Source organism: Ctenopharyngodon idella, chromosome 23 (assembly GCF_019924925.1).
Source record: "Ctenopharyngodon idella isolate HZGC_01 chromosome 23, HZGC01, whole genome shotgun sequence".
In the NCBI taxonomy this organism is placed as follows: Eukaryota; Metazoa; Chordata; class Actinopteri; order Cypriniformes; family Xenocyprididae; genus Ctenopharyngodon; species Ctenopharyngodon idella.
In genome coordinates this window covers 11,333,939-11,361,637 of record NC_067242.1, presented here as the reverse complement: position 1 = coordinate 11,361,637, position 27,699 = coordinate 11,333,939, and the positions used below count along the sequence as shown (strand labels likewise).

The 27,699-nt window shown below is 36.2% G+C and overlaps 2 protein-coding genes across 10 annotated transcripts in view; both read left to right on the top strand.

Annotated features, from left to right (window-relative positions):
• Positions 1-27,699, top strand: part of LOC127505766 (60 kDa lysophospholipase-like) — a 293,042-nt gene that overhangs the window by 114,005 nt on the left and 151,338 nt on the right. The gene's annotated exons all lie outside the window — the stretch shown is intronic.
• Positions 1-27,699, top strand: part of plppr5b (phospholipid phosphatase related 5b) — a 63,017-nt gene that overhangs the window by 27,751 nt on the left and 7,567 nt on the right. For 8 of the 9 annotated variants that reach the window (XR_007927808.1, XM_051881589.1, XM_051881590.1 and 5 more), the window contains 4 exons: positions 716-848; positions 8,604-8,854; positions 18,667-18,843; positions 25,174-25,308. Coding sequence is in view for 8 of the 9 variants with exons in the window: in XM_051881589.1 (XP_051737549.1) it covers positions 716-848; positions 8,604-8,854; positions 18,667-18,843; positions 25,174-25,308 (696 nt within the window). In the remaining variant the exon portion in view is untranslated. Of the gene's footprint in view, positions 1-715; positions 849-8,603; positions 8,855-18,666; positions 18,844-25,173; positions 25,309-25,480; positions 25,769-27,699 lie in introns of those variants that run through there. The other variant, XM_051881592.1, reaches the window with a different exon arrangement.

Here is a 27,699-nt window from a genome sequence, read left to right as displayed (position 1 = left end):
TGTCTCTGAAATAGTTATTCTCTTCTAAAGGTGTAACAAGGGTCACATAGTCAATGAAGAATAATGTTAAGTAGTAATATCAATCCAACTGACCATATGATTCAATAATGTAGATAAAGTATACAGTGTGAAAAGGCCTCTAGTCAAAGCAAGGCTTCTGTCTACAACAATATTGCAACACTTCATCTACTAATGGATGCAAATAAGGGCAGAACAAACTCTAATTTGGATTTATGGGATAGAAATAGTGCGGATTCTCATAATAGCATCAGTTTTTTGCAGAGGCAGGACCGGCAGGCTTTAACAATGCAGCCAGAGACTAATCAATATCTTGATTTAGGCTTGTTGTCATTTTTAAACTTTTGTTCTCTCTTAATCTTTTCTTCTGTTTCCTCCCATTTCCATTGTAAACTGAAAATTAGGTTTCAAGTCGTAGCTTTCCACTCACTAGTACAGTAGCTTTTTTGGTTCTGTAGTCCGTTCTAGACCTAATGAAATAAAAACTGTTTTTGATTGTGGGTTAATTTACTTGGGCCATTAAGAAACCGTTTAGCAATGCCTTAGCAACCACCCAGACCTCCAAAGCAACATGGCTTACCAGTGCAAGTTTTGCACTAATAAGCACCACTCACATTTTCTTCAGAACATGTAAAAACATAGTAGCTAATTTTTTTTTAAAGACACTAACATTTTCTGACTTTCTGCTCTGTTTCAGATCACCGTGACAGAAACTGTGTTGTTCTTGATACAGTACACATCAAAAGATCTTGACAGTCGAGAGAAGACCATGGTGACTGGGGACTGCTGTTACCTCAACCCATTAGTGCGGAGGACTTTCCGTTTCCTTGGTATGTTACAGCTATTCCACTTCATTTTATGGATCTTTTTATGGAACGTTGTGCTTTCATCCCTGGCATTCAATTTACAGTTAAACCATGGGAATTACTTGGAAGTAGTTTGTCCCTCTCAACAGAGAGAGGTTGCACCAACCAACGGTAAGTGCAATAGTGTCAAAAACTCTTGTATTTTAGGTTAGAACCAGTGAAGGAAGGTGTGTGAAGCACTTTATTACCCTTAAAGTGATGTTTAATTAGCACTTCTCCAATGATGCTTTCTTTGATGCATTTATTTTGTGCATTCATTGTGGATAAGCTACAACAGGTAAACATGTCAGCAGTGTGGAAGCATTTCACCATGACCAAAATGGATGCTACAATAGCAATATGTAAAATTTGTTTGGCTAAAATATTGAGAGGCTGCTCATTTTACTACATCTGGTTTAATTTATCACCTGTTTTAAAGGGGACATATCATGAAAATCTGACTTTTTCCACTTTAAGTGCTATAATCGGTCCCTGGTGCCTCTACCAAACCAGAAAATGTGTTCACCAACCTGTATGTTTCCACCCACGGCGCCGCCATTTTGTTTTCACAAACGACAATGGTGTACCAGTAAGACTGGTCCTGGAGTGCAGCTGTCCTACACAGTTTAGCTACAACCCTGATCAAACACATTTGAAAGTCTTCAGGATTACTAAAGCTACGTGAAGGAAGGTGAGTTGGTTCGGAGCAAAACTCTGCAGGACAGCAGCACTCAAGAACGACCATCCCTGAGCTTGTGATATGTCTCAGCTATGTAAACATTATCACTGATCTGTTAATGGCTATAATAGTAAACACATTATCCATAAACTCCTGGCATCTGAGCCACTAAGGACGCAGTGGTGTAATTTTATTTATGAAGGGATTGTGTCCAGATAAGTTCATATACCAGTGTGTGCCAGTAAGTATACTGGTAAGTATGTATACCAGTAAGTCATTTTACACCAGACTGCTTTGCACACGAGGGTCAGTAAAACAGGATTTTCACAGAAGTTGATTCTCAAAGATGGATCGATACCAACTGTTCATGATCCAATTTCATATATATTTCGTGACTTTGCAAATTTTCTTTCTGAATGTGTTTCGTTAGCACGTTGCTAATGTAATGTTAAATGTGGCTAAAGTTACCATTATTTCTTGCTGTATTCACGGAGACCAGAGCCATGTCGTTATTTTCAAAAACACTTGCAGTCTGTATAATTCATAAACGCATCTTTATTCTTAACAGTGTGTAGCTTTAGCCATGTTAGCCGTGCAGTTCGCAATCAAACTCATTTTCATGTTAGCAAACATCCACAAAATACATGCCATACCTAAGTGATCTGATATGCTTCATCACAAACAGTTTGTAATGATCCATTTTGAGAGTTATATTTGCTGTGTGAGCTTTTCCTGTATTACTTATGCCTCAGTGTGTTGGAATCGCGAGCTTGGTTCATTTGCATTTAAAGGTACACACACCAAATCAGTGCATTTTTTTTTCTCCTACCCAAAAATAGGCAGTTAAAACATGGTATAATAAAAAAAAATACATGGGGTATTTTGAGCTGAAACTTCACGGACAAATTCTAGGGACACCTGAGACTCATCTTGTAAAAAGGGGCATAATAGGTCACCTTTAATTTATCATGATGACACCATGAACAGCAAACTGAGTTTAATTACCCAATTCAGCAAATTTAATTAGATCTTAAATCTAAATGAAGACTTTAAAGTGCCCCTATTATTCTTTTTCGGATTTCACGTTTCATGTAATATAGCTGTTTGTGAATGTTAAATGACTAGATGTCGAGAAGACCCTGTTTGCTGCACTGTGAAAGCAAATCCACTTTGCATGCACTTCCAAAGGATGAGGACTCGGGCTCGAATTGATACAGTAAAACCGATGCCATCGTTACTGTTTGTATCATTGTGTATCAAGTGCTAAAGAAGCCTCCGGAGTTGAAATTCAGATATGGTAATGGGCGTTTCGTTTCCATGTGCTAGACCAATCACAACAAACTAGGCCATTTGGTCAATCAGTGCAGATTAGGCTCTCGGAAAGAAGGGGTTTAAAGAGACCTGATCCTTGATCAAACCATTTCAGACACTGAGAAAAGAAGTGATGCATATCAGTGTATATAATCAGAAAGTGTTTTTTGACCCTGGATGCATGTAAACCTATTATAGGAGACCTCTAAAACAAAATTGGGAACTTTTAAAATAGCATAATAGGGGGAATTTAATTTTGGTTTCAGTGTTTCTGTAAAAAATTCATTTTGGTGCATCACTACAGGAAACACAGTCTGTACTTCTATATGATCTACAGGTGTCTTTTGCTGTCTGTGTAACCTCACGTACACTACGACATCATGATGGTAAAGCCTCTCCAACCATGTCACGTACTTAATGCAGTTTAACAAATTAAGACCAGAATTAATCTGTCCTGTCTGTCTCTTGCTCGCTCTTTCATTCTGAGTTTCATTTTCCCCCCTTTTCACCAGATTTCTGCTTCAGTGTTTTTGCAAGATAAAGAAACAGCAACGTCACGGATTATTAGCCTGATCACCACTTCCATCTCCTATTAATTTCTGCATTAAATAGTTCCTATTCACCGCAGACGCTCTCACTTTCCAGCAGAATATACAGTACTTTAGTCATAGTTTCACAGTTTGCAGTGCCTAGTCATCCAAGCTGCAGGATTGTTGGACATCTGACGGCATTAGCGGTCTTAAAGACAAATCAGATAAGCAGAATTGTTCCTAAGCCTCCTACAGGGTGCTGAGAAGATCACATTTACTTTACTGACAGCATCTGTCAATGTTCAGCAGCAGTCAATGTGGCCCGGAGGAAATCTTATGTGTCTGTGAGCTTCTTTTATAACGCTTGACGACTCAACAGCATTGTCATGATTTGGACTACATGGTGACATTTTTATCTTTATAAAGATTTAATACTTTTATTCTGCAAGGATGCATTAAATTGATAAAGTGACAGCAAAGACATTTATAATGTAAGAAGATTTATTTTTCAAATAAATGCTGTTCTATTGAACTTTTTATTCATCAAAGATTATGAAATGTCAAAAAAAATGGCAGTGAAACTGTTTAGGTCATCAACATGGATAATAATAATAATAATAATAATAAATGTTTCTTGAGAACCAAATCAGCATATTTGAATAATTTCTGAAGGATCATGTAACACTAGACTAGAGTAATGGCCGCTGAAAATTCAGCTTTAAATTTCAAACCGTATTAAAATAGTTATTTTAAATGGTAATATTTCACAATATTACAGTATTTTTGATCAAATAAATGCAGGATGGTTGAGCATAAGAAACTTCTTTAAAAACGTACCGATCCCAAATTTTTTAACCGTAGTGTGTATATATGTAAATGTATTCACAATATACCAAAGGCTAGAGTTCCTTATTGCTTATATAAAATGTCATAAATGTATAAAGGACATCTATTTGTGTCCTTTTATATTATTACATTTTTCTTTTAAACATTATTTTTCCAGGCAAATTCTTTATGGTTGTTGGGTTTGAGTATCTGTTTTACAGTATATATTTTTGGGTGATTCCTTGTTTTACAGTTTTATTTTTTGGGTGATTCCTTGTAAACCTGTGGTTTATCTTTTGAGTTTGACACTCAAAAGATAAAGCACCTAGAAGATGTCTTGTGTGTTTCCAGGCACGGGCAGCTGCTTGAAATGAAAATATTTTGAAAAATTATGTTTCTTCCTGTTTGTTTGAGGTTTGATGGTGCATTTCAACAGAAAAGCATCAAATGAGACCAGTTGCTTCGTGACCTGGAGTCACTGGCTTGTGTTATTTGCATAATGACTCACGCTGCGATGTTCTTTGGGAGAGATTAAATTTAGAAAATGGCTGTGGGTCATGGTGCACTAGTTAGTTCAGACAGGCTTTTTCCGTAATATTTCTCAATCCCTCTGCCTGAGAAGAACCCTTGGTTCACGTAAACTCTTGATATAAAAAATGATCATGAATGAAATCAGAATACACTTCAAAGCTGTGTGTGTTTGTGCCAATAAAATGTCATTAAATAGCTGAATGTATCATTATAAAGGTAACGGAGTAACAATACCTTTAAAAAATAAATAAATAAATAATTGGGTGAAACATTCCTTTTGTTTTCATTTCAGCCCATTTAATTAGAATTCAAGTTTATATAATATGTTATCTATATTCACAATAGAATATAGATAACATATCAAATGTTGAAAGTGAGACATTTTTAAATGTCATGCCAAATATTGGCTCATTTTGGATTTCATGAGAGCTACACATTCCAAAAAAGTTGGGACAGGTAGCAATAAGAGGCCGGAAAAGTTAAATGTACATATAAGGAACAGCTGGAAGACCAATTTGCAACTTATTAGGTCAATTGGCAACATGATTGGGTATAAAAAGAGCCTCTCAGAGTGGCAGTGTCTCTCAGAAGTCAAGATGGGCAGAGGATCACCAATTCCCCCAATGCTGCGGCGAAAAATAGTGGAGCAATATCAGAAAGGAGTTTCTCAGAGAAAAATTGCAAAGAGTTTGAAGTTATCATCATCTACAGTGCATAATATCATCCAAAGATTCAGAGAATCTGGAACAATCTCTGTGTGTAAGGGTCAAGGCCAGAAAACCATACTGGATGCCCGTGATCTTCGGGCCCTTAGACGGCACTGCATCACATACAGGAATGCTACTGTAATGGAAATCACAACATGGGCTCAGGAATACTTCCAGATAACATTGTTGGTGAACACAATCCACCGTGCCATTCGCCGTTGCTGGCTAAAACTCTATAGGTCAAAAAAGAAGGCATATCTAAACATGATCCAGAAGCGCAGGCATTTTCTCTGGGCCAAGGCTCATTTAAAATGGACTGTGGCAAAGTGGAAAACTGTTCTCTGGTCAGACAAAACAAAATTTGAAGTTCTTTTTGGAAAACTGGGATGCCATGTCATCCGGACTAAAGAGGACAAGGACAACCCAAGTTGTTATCAGCGCTCAGTTCAGAAGCCTGCATCTCTGATGGTATGGGGTTGCATGAGTGCGTGTGGCATGGGCAGCTTACACATCTGGAAAGGCACCATCAATGCTGAAAGGTATATCCAAGTTCTAGAACAACATATGCTCCTATCCAAACGTCGTCTCTTTCAGGGAAGACCTTGCATTTTCCAACATGACAATGCCAGACCACATACTGCATCAATTACAACATTACAACATGTCTGCGTAGAAGAAGGATTCGGGTACTGAAATGGCCAGCCTGCAGTCCAGATCTTTCACCCATAGAAAACATTTGGCGCATCATAAAGAGGAAGATGCGACAAAGAAGACCTAAGACAGTTGAGCAACTAGAAGCCTCTATTAGACAAGAATGGGACAACATTCCTATTCCTAAACTTGAGCAACTTGTCTCCTCAGTCCCCAGACGTTTGCAGACTGTTATAAAAAGAAGAGGGGATGCCACACAGTGGTAAACATGGCCTTGTCCCAACTTTTTTGAGATGTGTTGATGCTATGAAATTTTAAATCAACTTATTTTTCCCTTAAAATGATACATTTTCTCAGTTTAAACATTTGATATGTCATCTATGTTGTATTCTAAATAAAATATTGAAAATTGAAACTTCCACATCATTGCATTCCTTTTTTATTCACAATTTGTACAGTGTCCCAACTTTTTTGGAATTGGGTTTGTGTGTGTGTGTGTGTGTGTGTGTGTGTGTATATGTATATATATATATATATATATATATATATATATATATATATATATATATATATATATATATATATATATATATATATATATAATATATATAAAATGAGCACAACCAATTTTGTCTGATTCACTAACAAATGACTCGTTTGAAAATATTTAAAAAGACTCATGGACAGAAGTTTGAATCAGTTGAGTCCATTCTGAATGAATTCACTGAATCAGAGCAGATATCAATGAATGCTCCTATATTGAATGAATCTTTGAGATTCGCAGACAGCAATATGTTCCTTTCTTGTCCATGCAGTTGTTGAGATATCCATGCCAGAGGAAGTGTGAATAAACCATTTTTAGCCCCAGTTCGTTTGCAGACAGAATGCAGTTCAGGGTCTGTCAGCATCAAAGTTGTGGCCAACATGACAGAAAACAGGACTGGTGACCTGATAAGATGACATTTTTATGTGAACCTCAACTGGCATTATCACCTCTCTTAGTAAAATAAGACCGTATTTTCTCTCCAAATCATCTGCCAAACTTGTTTTGCTATGTGTCACTTAAAACTCCACAAGGCCTTCGTGTGAGCGACTGTATTTATGCATGGAAACTTGCTAAATGGCACTTTGTTAATGTTGTCTGAATACGTCTGCCAACAGTTATGAAAATGACTTATTGTTGATACAGGTCTTTCAATGGCTATAATAATAGCCTTGTCAAGCCTGTCATTCTGTCGAGCTGAAAAGATGTTCTAAACAAGAAGAACATGACATTTAGGAGTGAAGGAGAAAAATGAAGCTCTTTCAGAAACAATGGCAACTTCCGGTTCTTCGGCAAATATCTACCATTGTAAAAATCCTCAGAAAAGAAGGGTATATTATGAAGGGATGCGTGATGTGTCCATCATGATTTCATGTTTCTCAAGCTCAGTGGTGCTCATTTTGCTACAAGATCATTAAGTGGTGAACAACAAAAACGTTGCCTATATTCAGTGTAGTCTAGCTCATTTTCTTTTACCTTGAATAGTTCTGTTTATATTTTTGAAAGTGAGGGCATGTCCATGTTGGGCTAGGTAAATATGAATTAATATTCATCAATCTCCATATTGATTCTTAAAATCCCAGGACCAACCTGTAACCCTTCATGTTTGACAAGAGGTTGCAGAACTAATTGAATTTGATCAGATAAGGGTGCTTGTATCTCAGAACGATGGCAAGAAAATGTGTCTTTCTATTGATCGTCTTCGCAGGCTGCACGCAATATCATACAGCGTAACTAGTGTGATCTGATTCACAAGCAAAGACTCTTTTGTGCTGATAAAGAGCAACTGGTGTCCAGTTATATATTTGGTGTATATATACAGCTAAATATGAAAACTAAGTATGAACTGAAAAAATTATATGAATTGGAATCAAATAGAATTGAGAGCATGTGAATCACATTGACAGTGTGAATCACAATTAAGTGAATCACATCTGATAGCCATTTTGAGTGTTTGAGCTCTCTTCATTATGGTTTGATTTACAGAGCACCGAAGAGAAAGACTCAGTTCAGTTATGAAGATAGGTTATTATCTCATCAGCTCAGAACATTAGCTCCTCTAATGTGTACTCACAGCTCAGCGGCGAGATCTGTGCCACTGTGGAGATCACCTAGTCGTAGTTGTATCCGTCCCCTTAAGGTGCTTAAGTAGGAAATTTTGGTTCTGGTACACCCTGTGCTAACCGAGCCCACATTAACAGGCCAGGCACAACCGCTGAATAATTACGCCAATTTCCAGGTCATGTTTGTCAAATACATATTTTAAGCCCCACCTTAATGGATTCTCTTTAAGGGATTACATACTTTAAATGTAAAGTGAAGGCAGTGAATTTTAATATCAAATATAGGAAGTCGTATTGGTTTTTCAGTGGCTGATGGTCACAATAGTTACTCAAAAAATGTGTTTTTGTTTTCTTGTTTTTGTAGTAATTGGTATCCTTTTGCTGTTTTTCTTCTCTATAGGTGTATACATGTTTGGTCTTTTCACCACAGACATCTTCGTGAATGCTGGTCAGGTGGTAACGGGGAATCTGGCCCCTCATTTCCTGACAGTATGTAAGCCCAATTTCACAGCTCTGGGTTGCCAGCAAGCTCTACGCTATATCAGCCATCAGGAAGCCTGCACTGGCAACGAGGATGACATTCTGCGTGCCCGCAAGACCTTCCCTTCCAAAGAGGCGGCGCTCAGCGTGTACGCCGCTGTCTATATGGCTGTGAGTATCTCATAAATCCAACCTAGGAAAAATGTGCCTGCGGTGACATTTCTGCAAAATGATATTACTTTGCTTCTTGGATGTTTTCGCAACACTTTCAAAGTGAAATCTCTATTAAGTTGTGCTAATAGCGCTTTCAGTTTTATCTGAAGCAGTGTATCGTGTATGTATCGTGACCGTTCAGAAAGAAAAATGTCCAATGAGTGGCGCTAAAAGGTTAAAGGGTTAGTTCACCCAAAAATGAAAATTCTGTCATTAATTACTCACCCTCATGTCGTTCCACACCCGTAAGACCTTCGTTCATCTTCAGAACACAAATTAAGATATTTTTGATAAAATCCGATGGTTCAGTGAGGCCTGCATCACTCCCTTTTTCAATGCACAGAAAGCTACTAAAAACATATTTAAAACAGTTCATGTGACTACAGTGGTTTAACCTCAATATTATAAAGCGACGAGAATACTTTTTGTGCGCCAAAAATAACAAAGTAGCGACTTTATTCCACAATATCTAGTGATGGGCAATTTCAAAACGATTCTTCATGAAGCTTCGAAGCTTTACGAATCATTTGTTTTGAATCAGTGGTTCAGAGCGCCAAAATCACATGATTTCAGTAAACGAGGCTTCGTTACATCATAAGTGTTTTGAAACTTCAATAGTTCACGTGACTTTGGCATGAAATCGCCCATCACTTGATATTGTTGAATCAAGTCTTTATTTTGTTATTTTTGGCACACAAAAAGTATTCTCGTCACTTTATAATATTAAGCTTGAACCACTGTAGTCACATGAACTGTTTTAAATATGTTTTTAGCAGCTTTCTGGGCATTGAAAAAGGGAGTGTTATTGCTGGCGACGCAGGCCTCACTGAGCCATCGGTTTTTATCAAAAATATCTTAATTTGTGTTCTGAAGATGAACGAAGGTCTTACAGGTGTGGAACGACATGAGGGTGAGTAATAAATGACAGAATTTTCATTTTTGGGTGAACTAACCCTTTAATGCTCTATTGCTTTTAAAAATAACTTACACCTACACTAAACCCAAAAGCAAAGATAAAAACTCTTTTGCTCAAGCAGCCATGTCATTTAAGCTTGTTACTAAGTCTTTAAGCTCTATTATCATGGACTTGCGTTTCACCGGACTCATACCCAAGCAGTTCGCATCACAAGTGCAGTTGACTATTTCAGAAAAGCCATACATATGGAGCTGATTATGTGATGCAAACTTCAAAATGTATTAGTTTTCAATTCATGCGGGATGGTAAAAGTGTTTGGAGGTTGTAACAGTATTATGCAAGGAACCCCAAAAATAAGTAATTATTAATTGATCATCTGCCCTTGTAATCATAATTTGTGGGAAAAGGAATAAAAGTTGTGTTTTACTGCCACTAGGAACTGCAGTGAACTGTATGTATAGGTATGTTTTTGCAGTTTTTGCAAAAATGTAAGTACGTTTTTTTTCTAATCAGCCTATGTTGCATAAATCCTTAATGGTTCCTCTTCCTTTATCCAGTGCAGGGCAGTGAAAGAAGTATGCAAATATTATTAAGACATCTCGTTGGTTACATTTAATCAGTATATGTCAAAGGGAGATTTTTGAACTGTAATGTAGAAAGAATTCTATTTTTCTGCCATTCATTGCATATTTTGACTAGAAGAAATATATATATATATATTTTTTTTTTTTTTTTTTTTTTTTTTTTTTTCAAATGCATCAAACATCCAAAATTCTTCAAAAATGATCAAGGCACATTTTCTGTACTTTTTTCACTTGATAAACTTTTTTTTTTTTTTTTTTTTTTTTTTGAAAGAAATGATGCTGATGCATTGTTGAACGCTCTTATTGGCATGACAGTTTTTTTTTTTTTTTTTTTGTTTTTTTTTAGTTTTTTTTAGCATTGATGGTTTAATTAACATGCTGTGCTTTAGCTGTTATATTGTTTCCATGATAAACCTTTCTTGAAAAAAGTAAAAAGCAGACTTTTTTTCTTTATTTAGTTTTGATATTTTTAGCAGTGATGGTTTAATTAACATGCTGTACTTTAGCTGTTAGACTGTTTCCATGGTAAACCTTTCTTGCAGAAGTTGTCTTTAAATGCATCCCTTTTTAAAGCACTTCTATACACACATGCTGATGAACGTCTTTAGCTGTTGCATTGTCTTGTGTTGTTTTTTTTTGTGTCCCACTCTGAACCTTGCATTTTAAGATGGCACATCAAGTTGAAATAGTCCAACTTTTCCTCCATAAAAACATTTATATTTGTTTATAACATGTAACACAGACTTTGTATCTGTGTTATGTCATCTGCGAGTCCTTAGAAAGTCCAAGTGTGGGTATATGCAGGTCGGAGTAATGGGCATGCCGTAAGGTTTTTATAATTGGTTGCGAAAGCTGCCTGTTAGGGTGTGGGGTAGGGTTTGGGGTTAGTTTCTGTTGTAGCACTGTGTACCTTTCAGCATGCCCCCTTACCTTTCGCAACATGCCCATTACTCCGTCCTGCAGCTATCCCTGTCTCAGAAAGTCATTAGCTTTGAAGTTCTTCAAGAAGGTTGTTGAAAGCATGTCCTCTGCTGCTCTTCACATTCACCTCCATTAATGAATGTGATGTAGAGTGACAACCGTCAATCTGCTTTTGCCTTTGAGCTCTTGTTTAAATACAGCGGTCATATGAAGGTGGTTTTGGCTCCTCTTACAGCAAACACAACTTGTTCATTGTATTGTATTCAGCAGGTTTGAATTTTTAATGGCAAGTGTGAATCATTGATATGTATATCTCTGCTTCATATAGTGATCGTCATGAAGCAGGCTTATCTTGAGTGCATCCAGGAGAGATGGTACCACGCAGGACTGCGTTTGAAATGCAGATGCAAATTCGCCCGAGCTTCATTTGGATTCTGTTCATAGCCTGATCGAGCACAGACATGGCACAAAGCACTATAGCGTGAACACAGTCATTTGTGGCAAGGAATTTTTTTCTATGTAATGGGCAATGGAAGAAAGTGGTAACTCTTTTTCCACGAACGCTGTGGTCGCCTTGTCTGTCAGCAATTTGTCGGTAGGAAGTGTTGCCATTGAGAGAGGAAATAAGAGTTGGATTGGTGTGAAAAGATCTAATGTCAATTTAAAGGTTGTGTCTGGACATTTCTCATATGGGATCAGTTGGTGACATGATTGGTTTTGAATGAGGCTTTGTTTAAACTGAACATAATCTGATTTTTTTCAGTGCTGCTGCACTTCAAAAAAAAAAAAAAAAGAAATGTGAAATGTGATCTGAATGATTTTTCAAAAATCTGATTTAAAAATTTTTGTGGTTGGGATTTGTAAAACTCATAAACCCAATGAGGAAAAAAAACCTACTTGAAGTCTGATCTGATCATTCAGACTGAAACACATTCAGATCAGATTTTAAATCAGTTTGGGTTTGAAATCAGGTTTCAATCAGATTTCAAACCACATTTTGTGTTTTTTGCTATTTTTTTGCTATTCAGACTATGAACAACTAAATGGATAGATTTTAATCCAATTTCAGTTTTGGATCTGGAATTGGTTTTTAAAAAATAATTATATTAATTATATTAATATATATTATTATTAAATTATAATATGTATATTTGCAGTTCAAACTACAAATTTAAGTTGTATATGCAGTGTAAAAAATGTCCACCTATTTCAACTTAAATTAAGTATGATCAGATTGGCTGTACAAGTCATTTCAACTTAAATTACATTAAAATTAAAAATCGAGATGAATTGAGATAAAAAAAAAAGGTCGAAATTACTTTATTTTGATGAGTTAAAATATCTTTTTTTACAGAGTAGCAAAAAAAATCAGATTTTTGCCTGTTGTCTGTGCAAAAGCCCATCAAAACTGAATGAATTATCTTTGCTAAACGATACATCCCGCAAATCATTTTAGAAATGGGCTGCACTAACCAGCCCCAAAAATTAGATAACACATGAGCTTTACTTATTCATTCCCATTTTAATCACCACTTTTATGGCTTCCCTTAATTTTTCACTTCATGGTCTAATTAGCTACAATGACCCGGTTATGATGCGAGACGTCCCGTACAGCTGAGCAGACTATGAAGGACAGAATCCAAAAATCAAGTAATGAGCATCTGGCTCGGTTTAGCCCTCTCTTTCATCAGTGATGCTGCTGCAGATGTGCACCAGGCCCACAAGGAAATCACACTCCATAGGGAGTGAGAATATTTCATACCGTCTGTTAGTCGAGTCGAGCCCTGATGGCTAGAACTCGGAGAGAATCACGGTGTCCCCGGAGGTTCGATTATTAATGTAGACACGAGGAGTCTGATTAGTGTCTACGATGTGCTTTACTGTGTCAGAGAGCTTAGAATTTTTGACTTTCTGCAAGGTGTCTTTGAACGAACGTGCTTCTTCAATCACATTTTGTATGTAGGGCAGAAAGTGTAGAGAATTCTTCCTCTTTAACATTGTGATTAATTAGAGATTAAAGGGTTGATAATCTAGTTTAAATACTCCACACTGAGTATGCGACTGCTGCTTTTTTTTTTTTTTTTTTTTTTGTAAAGGAGGCTGATCAAATGAGTTTTGCATTGATAAAATATTCACAATTGTAGATTTCCATACGTCGGTCATGTGTATAGGTATTTAACAGGTTTAAGTAATTTTAGAGTAGTTCTTGTACAATGCAGTTTTGTAAAATGTGAAGCTCTAAAGAACAGCCAATCAAATCAGTCTCTTATAGGGATCCATTTCACTTAAGAGTCTGCAGTCTTAGTAGGGAGTAGCTCACTAGGTTTTGAAACAGATCTGCAAATACATATTAACACTTTTTTCACTTTTGAAGAATGAGGTGGCAAGGAAGTCAGAATAGATGGCGGGATGTTGTGAGTCAGCCCAGAGTTTCATGAATTTGTCAAAGTCCTGTGGGATGAGATTCTCCAAAAACTACTCAAAGTCACTACTCAAAGAAGTCATTGAACAAATACTCTTTTAATGTGACGTTCTCAATCCTGAACATGATAGCTGTTGCAAATACAATAAAAATGTCTTTTATGTCTTTAGATGATGTAAATGAAAGTATATCACAGCTGTTGGCCAGTCGACCTGACAGAAATGAGACATTGTATCTCTTGGGGAAGAAGTTCACGGCTGTGCAACAGTGTGTAAAATTGATATTTTGACAACTTACTTTGAGCAGCTCTCAGGCAGTCCAGAGGCTCTGCCCTTGACCTGAGAGATGACGTTTTGTTGCATTCACAAAGACTACATGGTTTTTGACAGTAGCCCTGAAGGTAGATGACTGAGGACTCAACCGGCTTCTGAATCGCACATGCAAAATTTAGGACACATGAAAAGTCAACATGCAACAGTGCTCACAACCCATTTTTTCACTTCTGGAGTCTGACATACTTCCAAGTTAAAAGTTTTTTCGGTAACACTTTAGTTTAGGGTCCAATTCTCGCTATTAACTAGTTGCTTATTAGCATGCATATTACTAGGATATTGGATGTTTATTAGTACTTATACAGCACATATTAATGAATTATTCTGCATGACCATATTCTAAATCCTTAATCCTACCCAATACCTAAACTTAACAACTACCTTACTAACTATTAATAAGCAGTAATTAGGAGTTTATTAAGGCAAAAGTCGTAGTTAATAGTTAATAGTGAGAATTGGACCCTAAACTAAAGTGTGACTGTTTTTTTTTTTTTTAAGTAGTGATACACAGATATTAAAATAATTAAGCTAACATTCAAAAGTTTGGGGTCAGTAAGAATTTTTTTCTTAAAGAAATTAATATGTTTATTCAGTAAGGACTTATTTGATCAAAAGTGACTTTTTTTTGTAACAAAAGAAAAGTCTATACTACTATTACTATTTCAAAAATAAATGCTGTTCTTTTGCACTTTCTGTTGATCAAAGTTCCCCAAAAAAGGTGATTTTCACAAAAATGTTAGGCAGCACAACTGTTTTCAACATCAATAATAATAAGAAATGGTTTTTTTTTAGCAGCAAATCAGCATATTAGAATGATTTCTGAAGACTTGATGATGATAAAATATAGGGATACACCGATACCATTTTTTTAAGGACCGAGTACGAGTACTGATACTTTTTTTTTTTTTCTGGTACTCGCCGATACCGATGCCTATACATTTATTAATCTCTCTCTCTCTCTCTCTCTCTCTCTCTCTCTCTCTCTCTCTCTCTTTTTTTTTTTTTTTTTTTTTTTTTTTTTTTTTTTTAAATTTGGGTGATGTTGCAGTTTTCCAAGCACAACACAGTGAGACTAATGAATATAGGACAGCTTCTTTATTATTACTCTAATGAAAAAAGTAATCATTTTTCTTGTCATAAACTTAAAGAACAAAAATTTCACAGTGTCCAATAACCTTCAAAGGGCATAATTATAATTGTTGTTATATAAAAAGAAATTTACAAACAATACAACAAATACTGTAGAGATACAAATTAAATAAACTTGTTTTTCAGGTACAGTGGTCATTATTTACCATGTATACATTTATTTAACATCTTTTGTTGTTTTATTAACATTAATGACAAATATAGGCTATGGTCCCTTTAAGACCGAATCCATGGATACTGACACATATCGTGTTTTCACCCAAATGTTTACGTCCACTTAAGCCATAACCGACTGTATTTACGTGAGATACTCCATACCATGGAAATTTTGACAACTATGTGTGCATTTGACCATTCAGGCGCAAGGAGAACTGATCGCGCGCTGTCCGAGAGAACTGGGATCGCGCGCAAAAAAAGAGATAGAGAGAGAAAGTGCTCTGGTCTGTGTCATTTAGCGTGATTCCGCCTATCCCGCCTTCACTAATCGATAACGAATGATTGAAAGCATGCAGTTAGCAATGTGTGTTTTGTCATCATTAATTTTGAAGTATTTCCACACCTCTGAGGCTGACATAGTTTTTGCTGCTGCCGCCAGTGTATCTCTGAATGGAATATTCTGTCAGTTACGTCACATGAGCTATCGGTCTTTGGTGTCGGGGATATTTTTACAAGTACAACATGAGCTTGGTATCGGTGCATTCCTAATAAAATATGTTCACATTTTTTTTTTAAATTGTTATATTTCAGAGTATTACTGTTTTGACCATTTTTTTTATCAAATAAATGCAGCCTCTTTGAGCATAAGAGAAAAAAATAATTAAAAAAACTTATCTTTTAACCTTAAATTCACCTTACCTCTAACCTTTGAATGTTAGTGTGTTACAGCTGATATTAAAATTCTATAGTTTTTATTTATTTATTTATTTATTTTTTTTTCACAAAAAAACATTTGAAATGTGCGTTCTGTGGCGGAATGTCTGTTTTTGTTTTGGTCTGTGCAAGATCACACATTGCCAATTTACCCAATAGTATTTCGCCACCCCGGGTTGCCAGTTGGCGGAAAACACATGCAGCGAATTTCAGCCATGGAAGCCACCGAACAAACTGGGTCAGAGATCGCAGATTCTACCCACGGCTTAGCTCGCTTCGCTTTCGGTTTACTTTTCCATTGCAGTTAATACCGCTTCAAAATGGGTGGGATTTTATAGACTGACCGTTATAGTTACGCCGCCTTATTGGCCTCGTCTACCAACGAGTCTGCACCTTATATACTGACCAAGATATAGACATTTCTTTTTTCAAGTTGCATGCAACAGTTGTTTAAAGCAACAGTTGTTTAAAGCGGTCCATACCGAGCCATCCCATGCAGTCGAAAAGCGCCAAAAAGTGAGCCGTATCGAGCCATACCGAACTGTACCATGCAGTGGAAAAGCGCCATAAGTGAACTTTAAATAATGCCAAATGACTTTGCTGCTTAAATAACACTATATAACTGCTATAACAAAAACACAAGCTTTACATTTCTGTTTTTAAAACCTCCAGAATGCCCTGACACATAGACGTCCATTGTAAGTGCATTACAGTATTTTGTATGCGCCATATAAAAACTAAGTCATACATATTGAGATTTGAGGACACCGAAAATGCCTGCTCACCTCAACTCCTCAGACGGAATAAAATCAGGTCACAATGTGACAGTGACCTTTGAATACTAGAGAGAGACACTGAAAAAGTGAGACTATACGAGAGACGGTGCTGTAGTGTCTCAAACTCGCACAAGGCAACAATTACTGTCTTTGTGTGGCGTCCTCAGGAGTGATGACTGATTATCTACGACCTTCAGCGCTGACACACATGCATACTCAAGAATGAGTCGGCAGGACTGTCCCACATATATTCACATTTTCTCTTTCACTTTGCTATGACATGACTTTTAAAGTTACAACACAAATCTCCCTCTGGATTGTTAGGCTTGCTTTGGGCACTCTCTCTCTTTGCCTGACTGATCTAAATGTGTGTTTGATAGCTGTTCACCTCCTCATGAGCCTCCCTTAGAAAATATACACACTCATACACTCCTATGAAAGGATATAGGCATGTCATTGTGTCTCAACCATTAAAGGGTTAGTTCACCCAAAAATGAAAATAATGTCATTTATTACTCACCCTCATGTTGTTCCACACCCGTAAGACCTTCGTTAATCTTTGGAACGCAAATTAAGATATTTTTGTTGAAATCCGATGGCTCAGTGAGGCCTGCATAGACAGCAATGACATTTCCTCTCTCAAGATCCATTAATGTACTAAAAACATATTTAAATCAGTTCATGTGAGTACAGTGGTTCAATATTAATATTATAAAGCGACGAGAATATTTTTGGTGCGCCAAAACACTGCTTCAGGAAGCTTCGGAGCGTTATGAATCTTTTGTGACGAATCAGCGGTTCGGAGCGCCAAAGTCACGTGATTTTAGCAGTTTGGTGGTTTGACACACGATCCGAATCGTGATTCGACACGCTGATTCATAACTATATAAGTTGTTATTTAGTTTTTTTGGCGCACCAAAAATATTCTCGTCGCTTTATAATATTAATATTGAGCACTGTTTACGTTCAACGCTTCCAGGTTCTATGTCTTTTTTTTTCTTTCTTTTTTTTTTTTTTTTTTTTTTTAAATCATAGCACATTGATTTTATTTTAATATATCACGCATCCCTACCATCAAATCTTTTTTTTTTTTTTTCTCATCCTGCATGCGAAAATATGCTAATGGACTTTGTGTTAGTTCAGAGTTTTAGTGCATTGTGTTATTGCAACCATTTGTTTTTCCTCTGGTTTTTCCACCTGATATGTCTGTAAAACAGGGCGTACATTACGAAACAAAAGGTTGAGAGGTCTTGTACAAATGTTTCAGTAACCACAGAAGTTATAAGTTAGTCAGAGCACATATTTTCACCTAGTCACAAATAGATTCTTGCAAACAGAAGTCACATTCGCCTGAGGAGGTAACCATAACAACAGTTTCTGTCACTGTTTAAGGCTCTCTCTGCCCTATATGGCAATTGGTATTCGAGTTTTGTGGTGCTCCATATGTCTCAATTATGATTATGAGGTTCCCGAGTCTCCGTATGCTGACGTTCCGTTTGGGATGAGGAAGGATTACGTATGTGCCCTGAATAACCTGATGCATTTACATTGACATCTGCAGCTCAAATCACCTCCTGAGGGCATGAGGTTTGTGTGGTCGGATTGCTATGCATTTTGGAGTATATTTACATTTGATATTTTTATGATTGGCTAACTATCCAACCAGTAAGTGTTCTTAAATGCCTACTAGTAGAGGTACAAAAACTATTTGGGTTGTGTGAGATAAAGCACAATTGGTTGCATATCAAAATCATTTATTATTTTAATATAATTTGTTACTTTGTTTTCCTCTGATTTCAGATGTACATTACATTTACAGTGAAAGCCAAAGGAACTCGTCTGGCTAAACCAGTCATGTCTTTGGGTCTGATGTGCCTGGCCTTTCTAACGGGTATTAACAGGGTTGCGGAGTATCGAAACCACTGGTCTGACGTCATCGCCGGGTTTATCATCGGTGTGGCCATCGCCACCTTTCTAGTAAGTTTTTCATCAGTTTCCTTTATATTTCTGCCAGGCTCTTTGTAAACATATAATGTAGCAGTTGACACAAAATGGAAGTTCTGTCATCATTTATTACTCACCCTCATGTCATTCAAGACCTATATGATTTTCTTTCTTCTGTGGAACATAAAAATTAGATATTTTGCAGAATGTCCCAGCTGAACTTTTCTGTACAATGAGAGTTAAAGGGGATGGAGACTGAAAAGCTCCTATGTATGTAGTCCATTAGGCTTGTGCACTATATTTAGGGTTCCATGGAAAACCTGGAAATATCAAGGAATTTAAATGCGACTTTCAGGCAAAGTCAAGAAATGAATAAAATCTTATATTGACATTATTTACATTTATATTTTTAGATATCTCTAGTACATATGTAAAATAGTTAAAATGTACATTTCAATATTAACTTAAAATTCCCTTATTTCCCTTATAATCAGATATATAGACTATATCTGATTGGACTTTACACTGGAAAACGATCTTGAATAGTCATGATCACGCCTATATATTAATATTTATATAGTATTATAGTATTTATTCATATTTTGAATTAGCTTATTATTTTTATGTCTTCAGTTTTCATTTTAGTTTAAATGTTAGTAACTTTGTAATGTGCTTTTGTCTCTTTTAAATGTCAATTTAGCTTTTTTTAGTTTTAGTAATTTTAGTACTTTAGCCTACACTTATTATAGTTAGTTGCTAACACAACAGTGCTAATGTTTGTTTTAATTTTTTTTTTAAATAATTTAATAGTTATAATAATAGTTTTAATATTTATAATTTACTTTATTTCAGCTTTATTTAAATTTATGAAAACGTTTTAATAGTTTGTTTTAGTTAACTATAGCAAAATATGCAGTCAAACCAAAAATTATTCTGACATTTTTGATATTTTTGATATATATTTTTACTAGTGGGTGCAGGACACTATAGTTCATTTATGTAAGTGGGGATAGCAAAATAAAGTAAACTGTGACATATTATACCCAAAAATTCTTCATATAGTGGACTACCAGTAAAATTGATAAAAATTTGGAACCAAAAATTATTCAGACACTTTGAGATCTTGTCATTTTATTACCATTTTTTTAAACTAAAGTGAATAAACTGTATTAATAAATGAAATGTTCAAGGTGTCTGAATAAATTTTGGTTTGACTGTATGTAGCTAACATATTGTGAACAAAAAAAAAAGGTAATCTGCTAGAATTTGCTTTTTATGAATACAGTCTCTATAATTTTTTTTTTAAATGTAATAATCATAATTAAATAGAAAAGCCATAGAAACTCACTGGTCAAAATGTGTGGGAATCCTTCTCATTTACGCCTTGTAAAGCCATACAGTAATTTTGTAATGCGCAAACTATGAGGGTGAGTAAATTATGACAGAATTTTCATTTTTGGTAACCTAACACTAGTGACAAACATGGAGTTGAGTGGCAGAAGTCCAGAGCAAATTACATATAGCTCATTTAGCAAGAATAACAGGATAGAGAAAGGATAATGTTGGCTGGTGGGATGCTAAGTAGAAGAATTGCTCACATACTGACATTGTAGAGGGCCAGCTAAGCTCATGCCAGCATGCAGCCCTGTTGCAGACCCTCTGCTCTTCCTGCTTTAAAGCCAATTGTGTTGTGTAGAGCTGCCAAATGCAGGAAGATGGATTTCACCCTCGTTCCACCACCCACATCTGGGCACATCATGATACAGGTTTCCTCTCAGGGCACCGGAGCTTAGAGCAGATGCTAATGTGTTTGTGTCCTCGAGTCCAACCCCTTAAAGATACCAGAAGTTTTAGAGCACTACAATCAAGCACAATGAGTTTTGGTGAACTGCAGGTGCAAATTTAGTTTCTCTAAGGACTGGGATCAGTTGGTTGGTCTAGAAAGAATGCCATATTTTGGGATGAAAAGGTAACCTGAAAGAAAATCCGTGAAATTTAACTTCACATGTGGTAAATTCAGCATGTAATGTACCAAATCCCAAGCTCTCTCCACCATCCTGAGCATGCAGAAACGTCTGGAAGGACCGATTCTGGGCACATGCAGTAGAATAACACCGGAATGGGATTTTTTTTTTCATGTTAGCTGCTAATTAGGTTGGCTAATTTTTCCTATTTAAAACTTGACTCTTCTGTAGTTACATTGTGTACTAAGACCGACGGAAAATGAAAAGTTGCGATTTTCTAGGCCAATATGGCTAGGAACTATACTCTCATTCCGGCGTAATAATCAAGGAACTTTGCTACCGTACCATGGGTGCAGCAGGCGCAATAATATTACGCAGCCCCTGTGACTCCCTGCTTGCACAGGGAGCGTGCCTTGCAACCATGGAGACATTTGTGAGAGACGCTGCGTAATATCATTGCGCCTGGTCTTGGTACACGATGTAACTACAGAAGAGTCAAGTTTTAAATAGGAAAAATATTGAAACTCTGGTCATTTTTGAGCGAGATGCTAACGGTCTAATCAGATTCAATGAACTATACTAAGCTATGCTAAAAGTGGTACCGCCAGACCCGGAAATCGGCTGAATGGATTCGAAAACGGTAAAACTCAACTGTTTAACTCTAGGGGAGTTGGAAAATGAGCCTATTTTCAAAAAAAGTGGAGTGTTCCTTTAACAATATTGCTGTTTATATGGTATTTTAAGCATAAGAGACTTAAAAACATTTAAAAATCTTACTAACCCCAAACTTTTGAACAGAAGTGCACACAAAATTGATACTTAGAACAAGTTGCTTTTCAGATGTTGCAAGATGTTTACTAGTCTTGTAATACTTGAGCAATAATAGTAGTAATGTTTGTCTTAGCAAGCACCGCTAATGAGAGAGCCCACTGCGTGTGATTCATGTTTAAGCGTTCAAATTTGTTTTCTTTATGACAGCCTCCAGCCCAATGTGCAGATAAGGCCTGATTTAAGATAATGTCCTGGAATAATAGATGAAAACATCTCTCTGATGTAGGTCTCACACCCTGAGACGCCCAGAAGCTATGGAGCCACAAAGACTGTTTAGTGTCTGACAAACCACACAGCCACAAAGGAACTTTTTAGAGAGCTTTGATCTACCATTAGCAAAGCTTTGGTGTCAATTCAGGTGAAGATTTTGTCACAAAAGATTTCCCTCTTTTGATTTCCTTAATCAGAGAGTGAATTAAAAATGTCATAACTCCTGTCTAACTTCATTTTAGTCTCTGTCAAGATAAAGAAAAGTATTCCTGAGTGGTCTGACAGATATTTCTCTTGTAATGAACTGTCAAACAGAGCTCTTTAATGATTATTTGGTTGACTGGGAGTAGGTAGTGTTGGTGCTGGACAAACAGTGTGGCAGTGCAGTTATTGTATTGGAGGATTTCGATTCAGTGGCATGTCAGAAAGGAGAGAGTTGAGCGTCAAATGTATCATTATTCGTACCTGCCAAAATCCCCCCCCCAAAAAAATTTACTCAACTGTCATTATAAACCTGTATGATTTTTTTTTTTCTTCTGCAGAAAAAAAAAAGATATTCTGAAGCACAACTCTTTATTTAGCAAATGTAAAATCATGCTGGCATATCAGCCTCTGGTCTTGAGGGTCAAACAGAAGTGTTTAGCCCTGCTGCAAGGCCATTACAGATCCTCTCCGGCGACTAAGATCGTGATTTATGAAAACATTTAGCTGCCGTTTTGTTGGAGGAAATGCACAAAGAATCATGTGATTAGCTGACACGCTCCAATTATTAAAATTGCATGTGCTAAGCTTTCTTGTCGCGTAAGGAGCCCACTCTATAAGATATCGGCCTCATTTATACCACAATGGGTTAGTGATTCAAACATGCTCTGTTTAGCTGGAGTCTCGAGACCCAGAAGCTGCATATATGATGGCAGAATATAAACTACCAACAGAATGTGTGACCTACTTTGGCCCTTGGCTGCTGTGTTGGAGCTTTTTATTAATATCGTCTACAGCTTTTGCACAGGAGTCAGAAAAAGCAGATGCTCAGCAACATACAAATACACATTTGGATTGGAGTATTATATACAGCGAGCTGTGCAAGCAGAACACGGCGATGAGGGTTTATGTAAAGCTTTATTATAAAGCTCCCATGTGTCTGTCTATTTATCGTTCTTTCTGTCTGTCTGTCTGTCATTCTTTCTGTCATTCTATCCCTCTATCATTCTTTCTGTTTGCCTATCTATCTATCGTTCTTTCTATCTATCGTTTTCTACCTATCGTTTGTTCTGTCAGTCTATCCTCTATCATTCTTTCTGTTTGTCTATCTATCTATCTATCTATCTATCTATCTATCGTTCTATCTATCGTTCTGTCTATCTATCTACCTATCTACCTATCTATATCTATCTTTTGTTCTTTCTGTCGTTCTTTCTATCTATCGTTCTTTCTGTCTGTCTATCCCTCTATCATTCTTTCTGTTTGTCTATCTATCTATCTTTCTATTGTTCTATCTATCGTTCGTTCTATCTATCATTCTATCTATCGTTCGTTCTATCTATCTATCTATCGTTCTATCTATCTAATTATCTATCGTTCTTTGTCAGTCTATCTACCTATCTATCCATCTATCTATATCTTTCGTTCTTTCTATCGTTCTTTCTATCTATCGTTCTTTCTGTCTGTCTATCCCTCTATCATTCTTTGTTTGCCTATCTATCTATCGTTCTATCTATCGTTCGTTCTATCTATCATTCTATCTATCGTTCGTTCTGTCTATCTAACTATCTATCGCTCTATCTAATTATCTATCGTTCTATCGTTCTTTGTCAGTCTATCTACCTATCTATCCATCTATCTATATCTTTCGTTCTTTCTATCGTTCTTTCTGTCTGTCTATCCCTCTATCATTCTTTCTGTTTGCCTATCTATCTATCTATCTATCTATCTATCTATCTATCTATCTATCTATCTATCTCATTCTTTTTGTCAGTCTATCTACCTATCTATCCATCTATCTATCTATATCTTTCATTCTATCTATCGTTCTTTCTACCTATCGTTCATTCTGTCTGTCTATCCCTCTCATTCTTTCTGTCAGTCTATCCCTCTATCATTCTTTCTGTTTGCCTATCTATCTATCTATCGTTCTTTCTATCTATCGTTCTTTCTGTCGTCTATCCCTCTATCATTCTTTCTGTCTATCTATCTATCGTTCTTTTTGTATATCTATCTGTCACTCTGTCTGTTCTATCTATCTAATTATCTGTCTGTCTGTCTGTCTATCTGTCGTCATTCTTTCTGTCTGTCATTCTTTCTATCCATCTGTCATTCTTTCTATATATCTGTCGTTCTTTCTGTATATCTATCTGTCTGTCTATCTGCCCGCCCCCCGTCTATATCTTTCTATCATTCTATCAATCGCTATATCTTTCTATCTATCTATCTATCTATCTATCTGTCTGTCTGTCTGTCTGTCTGTCTGTCTTTCTATTTGTCTTATTGTCTATCTTTCTTTCTACAGGTATCTATCTGTCTGTCTATCATTCTATCAATCTGTCATTCTAATGTTCTATCTGTCATTCTATTTATAAGAGTGGGAAGAGAAGGAGCTATGTTCCTCTTTGTGTCGAGGACTCACATGACTGCTAACAAAATTACTGTTATTTCACTCTTTCTTCCTACTTTGACACAAGATTGTCCCTGACTGTGTGCTACACAGTGTCTTTGTATTAAGTTTATGTGCTTTTATGCTGTCTGCTCCATTAACAGAGCAGCTTTATTATGTTGACACTGTATTCCACTGTATTCACAATCAACAACTGCATGAATCCTTACATTCACCCTTACTTTCACTTAAATTATATTTTGCTTGTTTTTTTGTTGTTGTTTTTTTTTTTTTTTCAATGATATTTTAGAAATTCTTTCTTTCATAGTACACTGCATCTCCTCTGGCACTCATACAGCTTCTCTCTCTTCTACTGATGTTTTACATTATTTCCTGCTAGAGGTGTTCCTTTCAAAGTTCCATACTTTACACTTTCATATTATTTGTTTATTTATTTATTTATTTATTTTTTGTATAAAGTCAATTTAAAATCTCAGTCAATTTAGTTACCACTACCATTTTATCACATTTAGATCTGTAGAAATAATCAGGCTGATTATTGTTACATTAGTACTTCTCTATGTAAATGACCTCTGTTATGATTGGATAACCTCTGCATACTGATGTATTTTACACTGTTTTTAAGGTGAACTGGGGAGGGAACTTTGCATTGTGAACATTATAATATCATCAAACTATTTTATTTTAGAAGATTAAGAAAATCCTGTTTTTTCTCTTAACATAAAAAATTATTACATTATTTTTCAGGTGGTGTGTGTGGTCCATAACTTCAAAGGAAAACAACTGCTGAATGAGGATCCCCCACAGGACCACCTAAGTGACAATCCAATGGTCAGCTCGCCCAGGGTTGAGAGTCCGTTGGAGAAATACATCGCCTCACAGGTACTGAGCACATAGACAAAAGCACACCTGATATCTCTGGAACCGCACTGTCAAATGAACTGACGTACATGCCCTGTGTGCAGAGTGTTGAATCAGCTCTCAAGGGTCCCAATTGTGTCAGTTTGAGCACTCGTAACAACAAGATGTGTATCCATGCGCTCCTGTCCCTCAGGTGACAGAACTGAGAATGGATGATGAGGAGTTGTCGTCCCGTACTCTGAAAGACCGTCTCCTGAGTTTCTTTAGCTGGATCACAGGCAAAAGCAGCCGCTTCAGACACCTGCAGAACACAAGGCAATAAACGTATGCGCACCTGTGTGAGGAGCTCAGGCTGCCAAACCTCTGGAGTACAATGACACGTCATTAAATCCCAGTTAAAACCCAATCATATTCATTGCAAGTGAACAAAACAATTATCTGTACCTAAATTACAGCGTACCCAGAGCATTGGCATCTCCGGCTGCATGTTTTCAAGTCTTTTGCAGTTCAGTCTTCATGGTTGTATCTGATCTTCTTCTGAACTTAAAGCTAATATGCAAATTATCCTTGAACTTTTATGGAGACGGATTTTTAAAGGATCTTTCATTCATTTTCAGGGTGCAATTGGTTGATGTTTGCCTTGGTCAAGTAAAAATTATATTGTATTATAATTATTGAATAAATATATATAAGCAACATCTTAATATACATCTTTATATTAATAAAATATTTAATGTATGATGCAATAGTTATATTATTGTAATATTGTAAATATTCAGTAATTATATTGATTTAATATTAATAATCATACTTTTTTACATTTAAGTCACCCTCAACCCCCCATAATTTTGCACTTGGCTTAAAATTTATTTAAAGATCCCTGTCATCATGTCCTTTTTCTTTATCTCAATTAAATTATGCATTTTTTTTAGACGACGAGGTGTTGGATGAACACCCATGAGCTGAATGTATGTTCAGTGTGTTTGGTTCAGAAATACAGTGGTATGCAAAAGTATGTGAACCCCTTGCAGAATCTGTGAAAATGTGAATAATTTTAACAAAATAAGAAAGATCATACAAAATGCATGTTATTTTTTATTTAGTGCTGTCCTGAGTAAGATATTATAATCGCTGAATTTATGAAAATAACCCTGTTCAAAAGTTTGGGAACCCTTGATTCTTAATACTGTGTGTGGTTACCTGGATGATCTACAACTGTTTTTTTGTTTTGTGATGGTTGTTCATGAGTCCCTTGTTTGTTCTGAGCAGTTAAACTGAGCTCTGTTCTTCAGAAAAAATCTCCAGGTCCTGCAGATTATTCAGTTTTCAAGGATTTTTTGTATATTTGAACCCTTTCCAGCAGTGACTGTATGATTTTGAGATCCATTTTATCACACTGGGGACAACTGAGGGACTCAAACACAACTAATACAAAAGGTTCAAACATTCACTGATGCTCCAGAAGGAAACACGATGCATTAAGAGTCAGGAGGTGAAAACTTTTTGAATTTGAAGTTCAAGGTATATTGTACTTAATTTGTCTTCAGGGAAACATGTAAGTATCTTCTGTTGCTTCCGAAGGGCAGTACTCAATGAAAAAAAAAGATATTTCAACAAAAAAAGAAAAATTTGGACATCTGCATCCTGTTCAAAAGTTTTCACCCCCCGACTCTTAATGCATCGTGTTTCCTTCTGGAGCATCAGTGAATGTTTGAACCTTTTTTAATAGTTGTGTTTGAGTCCCTCAGTTGTCCCCAGTGTGAAAAGATGGATCTCAAAATCATTCAGTCACTGTTGTAAAGGGTTCAAATATGCAAAAAATTCTTGAAAACTGAAGAATCCACAGGACCTGGAGGATTTTTCTGAAGAACAGAGCTCAGTTTAACTGCTCACAACAAACAAGGGACTCATGAACAACCATCACACAACAAAAAAACAGTCGTAGATCATCCAGGTAACCACACACAGTATTAAGAATCAAGGGTTCCCAAACTTTTGAACGGGGCCATTTTAATAAATTCAGCTATTTTTTTTTGTCTTGTGGACTATATGTAAATATCTTTTATGTAAAATATCTTACTCAGGACAGTACTAAATAAAAAATAACATGCATTTTGTATGATCTCTCTTATTTTGTTAAAATTATTTACATTTTCACAGATTCTGCAAGGGGTGCCCAAACTTTCGCATACCACTGTATATGAAAAACACATTGATATTGGCCGATTAGCTGAAAGATATAATTTAAATAGACAATTGATTTTGTTACGGCATGTGGGCCTTTATTGTGGGTTTTTTTTGTTGGTATACCATGATACTTCAGTTGATACTCACTGTGAGACTTTTGCAGTATACGTGAGAGTCATGTAATTTGAAGCTTTTTGTGATCTAATAAGGATTCTTTGCACACAC